General features: G+C 37.4%; 1 protein-coding gene and 1 non-coding gene across 3 annotated transcripts; both read right to left on the reverse strand.

Annotated features, from left to right (window-relative positions):
• Positions 1–5,611: 5,611 nt before the first annotated feature.
• Positions 5,612–6,365, reverse strand: LOC106310076. 2 transcript variants are annotated; one of them, XM_013747275.1, is made up of 2 exons: positions 6,278–6,365; positions 5,612–6,192 (listed from the first exon to the last, which is right to left on the reverse strand). In XM_013747275.1, exons 1-2 carry the CDS (start codon positions 6,282–6,284, stop codon positions 5,726–5,728), a joined length of 474 nt encoding a protein of 157 aa, XP_013602729.1. In that variant the 5' UTR covers positions 6,285–6,365; the 3' UTR covers positions 5,612–5,725. The 2 variants fall into 2 exon arrangements, with proteins under 2 accessions (XP_013602729.1, XP_013602728.1); XM_013747274.1 differs by having other exon boundaries at positions 5,612–6,195.
• A 2,557-nt stretch (positions 6,366–8,922) lies between these two features.
• Positions 8,923–8,993, reverse strand: TRNAG-GCC. The gene has a single exon. It is a non-coding gene; the product is annotated as a tRNA-Gly (tRNA).
• Between the last annotated feature and the right edge of the window lie 1,246 nt (positions 8,994–10,239).

Here is a 10,239-nt window from a genome sequence, read left to right on the forward strand (position 1 = left end):
AACTGTGCTTCATGTGGCAGTTACTAAGAAGTGGAACATCAAACAACTTGATGTACAAAACGCCTTTTTGCATGGTGATTTAAAAGAAACTGTGTACATGACACAACCTCCGGGGTTTGAAGATTCAGCAAGACCAGATTACGTTTGGAAACTCAAGAAAGCGATCTATGGCCTGCGCCAAGCTCCTCGCGCATGGTTTGATAAGTTTAGCGACTTCCTCATTGCGTTTGGCTTCCAGTGTAGCTTCCCTGATCCATCTCTCTTCATATACCATCATGGATCAGATGTCATATACTTGCTTCTTTACGTTGATGACATGCTACTCACCGGTAACAATTCTGTGTTGATTGAGAAGCTTCTTGATCAGTTGAGCACTACCTTCAGAATGAAGGATATGGGTCCAGTTCACTACTTTCTTGGTGTTCAAGTTCATCAACATACTGATGGTTTGTTCTTAAACCAGTCAAAGTATGCTCAAGATCTTCTCAACACTGCAGGGATGAGCGATTGTGTTCCTATGCCCACACCATTGCCTATCAAGCTCAATGATCTTCATGGTCAAGATGAGGTCTTCTCTGACCCGAGTTACTTCAGAAGCTTGGCTGGAAAGCTTCAGTACTTAACACTCACACGCCCTGACCTGCAGTTTTCAGTGAACTACATTTGCCAGAAGATGCACACGCCAAGTGTATCAGACTTTGCTCTTCTCAAGAGAATACTGAGATATGTTAAGGGAACGAATGAGATGGGAATAGGTATATCTGCTGCAACAAACTCAACTCTAGTCTGTTACAGTGATAGCGATTGGGCCGGATGTTCAGAAACTCGACGTTCTACAGGAGGATTCTGCACATTCCTAGGCTCAAACATCATTTCTTGGTCAGCAAAACGGCATGAAACAGTCTCCAAATCTTCAACAGAAGCTGAGTATCGAACAATGTCCTTTGCCGCATCAGAAGTAGCATGGATGCAGAATCTTCTCCAAGTCATGGGTCTGACTCAAACGGTCACACCGCTGATGCTCTGTGACAACCTATCTGCGGTATGTCTTACTGCCAATCCAAGGTTTCACAAGCGCACTAAACATTTTGAAGTGGACTTTCACTATGTAAGAGAGCGGGTTGCACTTAAAAAGCTAGAAGTTAAACACATTTCTGCAAGTCTTCAACTGGCTGACATTTTCACCAAGTCGCTTCCTCAAGACGCCTTCTTCAAGCTACGGTTCAAACTTGGTGTGTCCTCACCTCTCACACTAAGTTTGAGGGGGAGTAATAACCACAACAACATTGGGCCTTCGGACAAAGCCCAGATACAGAAGGAGAAGAAGCCCGTTGCACTTAATGTTGCAACGGTAATGAAGACAAAAGCTGAGACTAAAGCTCAGACTGTGGAGACACGCCAAAGTTGTGGACGTACGGCTATGCCAGCTCATGGGATCAACACCTCGAACAGATTTGATGCCCTCGACCAATGTGCCATCACGTGCTGAAGCTAGGTTAAGGCTGAGACAATAGAGTTGTATATAAAAGGGACAATAAGGTTGTAATGTTTTTCCTTAAGTCGAAAGATATCAAAAGTTAAAGTTTTATCTTCTTCTTCAAGTTCTTCTCCCTCTGTCTTTAGTTGTAACCAACCGAACGCAATATTAGAAATGAAAGACAACAGGGGGGGACGTACCTATGATCGGATCAAGATCAAGCAAAGCAGTTGACTAATTTAATAGTTTAAGTATAGATATTAGAGATATCTCCAGCATACAACACACGTTGGTTAGATTTACCCTCGTGTGCAATATCTTTTTTTGGACCGTAAATTATTTGCGTAATCTCAAGTGACCTCCCGCTGCAGGTACTTCTATTCCAAACTCGTTTTCGTGTTAGGATATCGGAGAATCCATTATTTAAGAGATTCTATAGCAATATATCAACATTAACAACCACATATGTACTATTTTGGTATATAACTTTTTTTGCATGATCTCGTTAGTTCACTACAAGAATTATTGAAAATAGCTAAGGACTAGCAAAGACATTTCCGTAGCCATAACTATTAGCAAAGAAAGTTGCGATAGATAGCGACAAAACAAAAAAAATGTCATTTTTGTAGCTAATTTATAGCGGTCCGTAGCTAACTAGCGACGAATATGATCCGTCGCCACTCTCTAGCTAAATAGCTACTAATTAGCGAGGAGTAAATTGTCGCCGAAAGATTTATAGTTTGAAACACATGGCTATAAATGTTTATGTATCTAACTAATATGTATGTGTTATATGTTTGAAATTTTTGTTTGTGATATATGTTTGATACTAGTAATGTTTGAATTAAGATAATGTGTATTTGTGTTATATATTTGAAACACTTCAATTTTTATGTTTATCATGTTTGCTACTTTGCTTGATACTTGAGTTAGATATTATAGTATAGGGTTTAGATTTTAGGGGTTTGTGGTTTGGGACTTATATTTAAATTTTAAACTTAAATCCAAACTATAATATAATCATAATACATGTAAAATTGATAAAAGGAGTTACAATTAATCAATGGCAATTAATTAGTGATCGAAAAAATGAAGAAATATTATCATCAGTGTATCAAGCAGGACAAAGATGATTTGTAGTTTTAGGGGTTACACTTTAAAATATGAAATTTATAGTTTTTAAGGATTACAAGAGAATAATATTTGGTTCTAACTATATTTCCCTCCATAAGATTTGACTCCAAAAATTGGCTCCAATAATATTTTTGGTTTTGGCTCCAATACATTTTTGGCCCAAATTTATCACTTATGCAAACACTAACATGTCTCCACACTTGAAAAAAAAAGAACTCTCTAACTCTCGAAGTCTCTCTGTTTTTTTCTCTCTCAATACCAGCGAGTCACCTCCGACTCTTCTTCTGACCAGAATCCTCATGGCTTGCACCGAACTACTTGTGAATCGTCGTTGCCTACGACCACCCGAGTTAAATCTCCCCCGTTAGTTCTCCTTCTATGACTTGTTTTAGATTAGGGTTTCGATTTGTCCATAGTTCTCCGTCTTCTTCTTCTTCTTCTTCTTCTTCTTCTATTTATTGTTCTGGACTAGTCAACGATTAGGGTTTCAATTAGTTTCAGTGTTAGAGTTTTGATTTGGGTCTGTTTAGGCTTAGGGTTTCGATCTGGGGGGTTTTTATTTTACGGTTTCGATTTGGGTCAGTGTAGGATTAGTGTTTCGGTTTAGGGACAAATGATTATTCTGTACTAGTCATCGATTAGGATTGTTCTTATCTCTTCTTTGCTGGTTTATGTCAATGGTTTTCTTTTTCGTTTAAAAATTAGTCTTTGAAATTGATCTTTTGTTTTGGGAAAAGATTCACTGAAGGTTCTTCTTTTCTTATAGATCCCCATTGACAAGTGATGGTTTTGTAGCCAAACGTCTGGAGAAAATTGCCAAAGAAGTTGAATCCATTATTGTTTCACAACACTTCTCCAGCTTCGACCAGGAGGTTCCAACTCACAAACATCAGCCACACCACTTCCACGAGTTCATGCTTCTTACTCGGTATTATTTTGTAATTTTGTTTCTCGTTTTGTTGCTTTAGTATTTTATACTTACTAGTAAATGATTGAGTAGTTATTTATTTGCTAATTGCAATATGTGACTCATATGCTTGATCTATATTGTTTAGTAATCTGCTCTCTTGTTTTTTTCTTCAGGTTTTGTAGATAGCCAGCCAAGCCATATAAAGGTATGCTGTTTGGACTTGGAATAACACACATAGGAAATTTATGATCCCATTAATCCACCAGCCATTGTTTTTACTTTTCAGGATAGTTGGAGCGAGATTTGATAAATCTGACAGGAGCTGTCAACATGATGAGCAAGCAACTGACTCTTTTATGTGAAGCTAAAGGTGTCACAGTATCACCAATACCATAAGCCGAGAAACCACATAATACATCAAAGCATTCCAAACACAAACATCACCAATTGAAGTGGCAGCTACATCTGACTCTTCTCCATCCACCCCCCCCCATCACCAACAAGAAGGGAATCTAATTATGGCAACCACCAAATAAACAAACGAGTTTGATGTCTTCTGTTTTTAGTTTTCACTTATTGGTTTAGCTTCTTGTTTGTGTACTCGAAGTTTAAAATCGACATTTTTGTTATGTATGATAATTTCAGATTTCTTATAATAATATAATGTTTTAAAATCGTTTATATAGTCAAATTTTTGTTTTAAAAATTAAGCTTTGTTCGTTGATATTTTCTAATCCAGCATTTGTAACAAAATCCATAGCTATATTTGCTACAATTTTGCTAGGAATATACTGTAGTTAAATGTTGTAGCTAAATGGACACGGAAATTCTTTTGCTAAAATACGTCGCTAATGAGCTAGGGAAAATGCGGTAGCCACGTCATTGCAATTAGCTACGACCGTTGTTCTCGCGAATCCGTTGCGAGCTGGCTACGAATTGGCGATGATTCACAGTTAGCATCGGTGCTGAGGCCACCGCTTCCATCCGTCGCCATCTGTTGCCTTATGTTTTCTAGCTACAGATTGTTTCCTCTAGCTACAAAAAAATCCGTAGCTATTTCCTTGATTTCTTGTAATGGTTTCCTTTTGTACGTATATTTTAACATTTCAGAAGAGATGTGCATGCATTCTTTTAGTTGTTAAGGCTTATCATGCAATTCTCCACATCTACTATATAAATTTTGTAGTGAGTCATCAGAACGCTCCAATTTATAAGTATTTTTCTTTGATTGAATATAGATATCTAAGATATATACTAATCTATTTATCACATATATCCTATCTTATAATGGTCCGTGTGGAGATCACAACGTAGGGCGCCAACGTTGAGGGCAGGAGCAGAGTGGAAATAGAGCCATATGTAGGACCATATTTGGGCCTAAGTTTGAGACATAAGCTCGTATCTTTAGGCTTGTTGAAGCATCTTGGACTCTAGTTTTTTCTCGTAATTTCATACCGGTTTATGGAGGTTGCGAGCTTAAGCTTGTAACAACTCTTTCTCAGATTGAGCAATCAGGCCTCGGCTATCTAATCCCAAGTTTCTAATCAGGTAAGTAAAATTCTCCGGGACACTCTTCATGCTGTCGGCACCAAGGCGATGGTGGTTGGGCATACTCCCCAGCTATCTGGCGTAAACTGGTACATTTATCGTAACTCACTCCTCATATGATCTTAACCAAAAGGGGTCCATGCAACTCTCTCTAACAAAATATGCGTTTTGTGACTTTGTATTGCTAGTGAATATGGTTGCGGCATATGGAGAGTTGATGTAGGAATGTCCCGTGGTGCTCTCGACTCTAGACCAGAGGTATAATGACAATGTTGGTTCTTGATTAGTCTTTTTAATGCTTTTGTTACCAATCTATTCTCAGAGATCATGACTGGCTTTGGTGTTGTTTCTTCAGGTTCAAGTTGAAGATTACATATAGAAAGCTTAAAAATGACAAGAACCAGACTCTCATGTCCAAGAAAAGATTTAAACGTTCAACTCTATGCATTGATCCAACAGAAGTTTCAGACAAAACTCAGATCAGTGACACAGATGCAGCTGAGCGATACCAAACTTTAAACTCTATCTATCTACCGTAGTGAATCAACAGAAACATCAGAATCAAATGGTATTCAAATGTTGAACCATACTGAGAAAGATCTTAAACCACTTGAACGAAAATAAACTACTCGAGATTTGAACAATACTGTTTTTAGTTACTGAGAAGTGGATCTCAATCGTCGAAGCTGATCAACCCAACGGTCCTCATTAACATCGGAGGCCCAATCAGGAGCCGTTCCAGGGAACGAGATGGCACGCATTGCCTCCATAACCCTAGCCGCGTTCTCCACCAACAACGGCGACCTTCTACGCCGCTCGTCTTCCTCAAACGCCGTACGGATCTCCGAATCTGGCGTCACCGTCTCCGTCTCTTCTTCGGTATCGCTCTTGGCCTCTGCGTTTCCGTTAATACTGATAGAAGAGACTCCGTCCACTGCTTCTTGGATCATACAATGGCCGTTAGAGAGGCCGTTGCTGAATTTATCTCCATTGATCGGAAGATAACTTTCTTCATCATTGTTATCTCCGCCGTCTAGATCGACGGCTGAGATCGGTTCGTAATAGTCTTGCCACTCTTCGACGGAGTTAGAGTCTGAGTCGCTCCCGGCGTTGTTGTTGTTCTCTGCTAATAAACAAGATCTAAATTCGTAAATCAAATTGCGAATCTGAGTTTTTGAATTTAAACAGAATAAAGAGAAGAGGAGAACCTTCCATGAGTGAGATCAGCTGCTTTTCCGGGAAAATTGAGACTGGAAAACGAGTTATGTTGGAGGTGAAGAGGGAAGCCAGTGAGTTGACTCGGAACGAAGCACGCCTTTCTATAGATATTAAAAGGCTTATTTTTATGAGGCCCAAATATGAATATAATCAGTCAGATCCAGTTGGAATTAGCAAGGCCCAAATATGAATCTAAACAGAGTCAGGTCAGTTGGTATTTTTATAAAGTATCTGAAGTTCTGAACACCAAAAATAGTATTTGCACCCAAAAAAAGAACACTAAAAATATTTAGACTAAAAGGAGAGCTCAGGGTTGCGGCTAGGGATGTTAACAAGTTTACCCAAACCCACTAATAATGGGTTGGGTTTTTACCCATCTAAGATTAATTGGGTCAACCATGAATATTAATTTTATAACTCATATTTATATGTTGAGTAAATACAAAAGGGTAATGGTGTACCCATGAGTTTTCAATTATATATATAGATTTTCACCATTTTAATTAAGTTATATAAAATTTGCAAAAACGTTTTTTTCTGTTAAAACCAAAAAAATGAATTTTTCCGCCGAAACCGTAAAAATAAATCTTCTCATAGAAACCAAAAACGAATTTTTCCGCCGAAACCGAAGGACCGAGTTTTTCTGCCGAAACCACAAAACTGAGTTTTCCCGCCAAACCAATAAAACTAAGTTTCCCGCCAAAACCGCAAAACTGAATTTTCCCGCAAAAACCGTATAACAGAGTTTTTCCGCTAAAATCGCAAAATAGAGTTTTTCGACTGAAAACCGCAAAATCGAGTTTTCCCGCAAAACCAATAAAACTAAGTTTCCCGCCAAAACCGCAAAACTGAATTTTCCCGCAAAAACCGTATAACAGAGTTTTTCCGCTAAAATCGCAAAATAGAGTTTTTCGACTGAAAACCGCAAAATCGAGTTTTCCCGCAAAACCAATAAAACTAAGTTTCCCGCCAAAACCGCAAAACTGAATTTTCCCGCAAAAACCGTATAACAGAGTTTTTCCGCTAAAATCGCAAAATAGAGTTTTTCGACTGAAAACCGCAAAATCGAGTTTTCCCGCAAAACCAATAAAACTAAGTTTCCCGCCAAAACCGCAAAACTGAATTTTCCCGCAAAAACCGTATAACAGAGTTTTTCCGCTAAAATCGCAAAATAGAGTTTTTCGACTGAAAACCGCAAAATCGAGTTTTCCCGCAAAACCAATAAAACTAAGTTTCCCGCCAAAACCGCAAAACTGAATTTTCCCGCAAAAACCGTATAACAGAGTTTTTCCGCTAAAATCGCAAAATAGAGTTTTTCGACTGAAAACCGCAAAATCGAGTTTTCCCGCAAAACCAATAAAACTAAGTTTCCCGCCAAAACCGCAAAACTGAATTTTCCCGCAAAAACCGTATAACAGAGTTTTTCCGCTAAAATCGCAAAATAGAGTTTTTCGACTGAAAACCGCAAAATCGAGTTTTCCCGCAAAACCAATAAAACTAAGTTTCCCGCCAAAACCGCAAAACTGAATTTTCCCGCAAAAACCGTATAACAGAGTTTTTCCGCTAAAATCGCAAAATAGAGTTTTTCGACTGAAAACCGCAAAATCGAGTTTTCCCGCAAAACCCGCAAAAGGTGTTTTCCCGCCGATATCGTAAACCCCAATTTTCCCGCCAAAACCGCAAAAAACGATTTTTCCCGCCAAAACTGAAAACCCGAGTTTCCCGCCAAAACCGAAAATCGAGTTTTCCCGCCAAAACCGCAAAACCGAGTTTTCCCTTCAAAATCAAAAACGAGTTTTCCCGCCAAAATCGCAGAACCGAGTTTTCCTGCCAAAACCGCAAAACCAAATTTTCTCGCAAAACCGTAAAACCGAGTTTTTCCGCCAAAATCGCAAAAAGATTGTTCCCGCCAAAATCGAAAACGGGTTTCCCGCCAAAATCTAGCAAATTTTCCCGACAAAACCGTAAAAAACAGGTTTTTCTGCCAAAACCGCAAAACCAAGTTTTCCCGCAAAAACCAGAAAGATTATTTTTCCCGCAAACCGCAAAAATGAGTTTTCCCACCAAAACCACAAAAACAAATTTACTGACCAAAAACTGCAAAAAGAAAAATTTCCGCTAAAACCACAAAAACAACTTAACAAGTTTTCTCGTTAAAACCATAAGTGAGTTTTCATGTCAAAACGAGGTTTACTGCTAAAACCGCAAAATGAGTTTTCCGGTTAAAATGGCAAAATAATTTTTTTCCGAAAAAGTGAATTTTCTCCGAAAATCGTAAACGAGTTTTTGCGCTAAAACAAGTTTTCTATAAAATTACAAAATCTTTTTTATATATTAAAGCTTACATTAATGATACTAATATTTTACATGATCTTCAGACTAAATAAGATAATACTTTGGGTACCCACGGGTAAACCTATACCATATTGGGTTATTTTTTGGGTTTGGATTTCAACCTTGATGTTTCTGGGTTTTTGTAGGTTGGGTATAAACTGGATTGGATTATTTGTGGGTTGGGCTGGGCTGGGTTATTTTACCCTACGTTAACATCCCTAGTTGCGGCTGTATCATCTGGAGGTCAGATGAATGCGAAGGACCTAACCGACGCTACTGCCCATTTCTTCATAGCTCAGAATGCACCAGCCGGAAATCGAACCCGGGTCTGTACCGTGGCAGGGTACTATTCTACCACTAGACCACTGGTGCTTGTTGTTTTAGACTATATTAATTCCATCTTAGTTACACCATTTTAACCTCTGGAAACAAGGATGATAATTCACCACAAGATTGAAAGTTACATGGTTTTTGTATAACTGAAGCAAAGTCAGCAGCTATTCAAGTATTGATCTGGACTTTGAGTTTCCATGTTTACTCAATCCACAAGTAATTATAGGTGGAAGTTTAAGGATTGGTAAATGAACCGATGTCTCGTCTGTTTGATTCATCTATTACATAACTTATTTCAGTCCGGGCACGTCCGATGTGTTGCAAAATCTGGAACAAGTATGCACGTCTCATTAAATTGTTATTATTAAAAGTTTGAAAACAACATTTTTGTACAAAAGGCCTATGGGTGAAAACGAGATCTTCTTACATCTACTCTATTAAAATAGAATCCTAAATTTATCTACCATTAATGTTGTCATTTAAGTTTTGGACTGTTTCAAGTTTGTTAGAAAGCTGCTTAATTTATGGATCATTTCAAGATTGTTACAATCTAATTATTATGTAACACACTGCTGTTACAAATGGAACCGGACAACTTCCATTAAACCAACATTAAAATCTATTAAAAGTAAACCAATATATTAACACGATTTAATTTAATTCTGGATGTACTCTATTATAAGTATAACAAACGAATTACGTTCTATGTAATCTGTTAATGTAGACCGACTGTATATATACAATTATATTAGCAATACAATAACTTTGATTTAGACCACTTTTACTAAAGATGATACTTGCTCTAAGTTGATTTATAAGTTTCTCATCGACATAATATCATCACACAAAGAATATGTATGTGTTTGGTTCCTCTTTTCTTAAGTAGATAGATTAGATACGATCTCTTTTTACACCTTATTTTCGTGCAATATGTTAATTTGCTCTAACTTGATTGAATCTTTGTTATACTTAGAGATACCTGCCATTATGAACACACGTATGTCATTAAATAAACTTCAATCACATATAAACTTCAATCACATAATTTCATAAGTGCCAAACTTAAGAATATAACTTTTGCAAAATTTCTTTTTTTGAAATACAGAATAAGTTAGAAATTACATGTATTTTTAATTATTTCAAATTCTTATATCTAATCTATTAATTTAGGGTCCTATTTTATCTACTACTAACAAGTCATAGTAGAACCACTTAAAGAATTAGGTAATATAACATATTTGATTATTTACATTAATAATAAACCAACTTTAAATTTGATTTTTTT

The sequence above is a fragment of the Brassica oleracea genome, chromosome C8 (assembly GCF_000695525.1).
Source record: "Brassica oleracea var. oleracea cultivar TO1000 chromosome C8, BOL, whole genome shotgun sequence".
NCBI lineage: Eukaryota > Viridiplantae > Streptophyta > Magnoliopsida > Brassicales > Brassicaceae > Brassica > Brassica oleracea.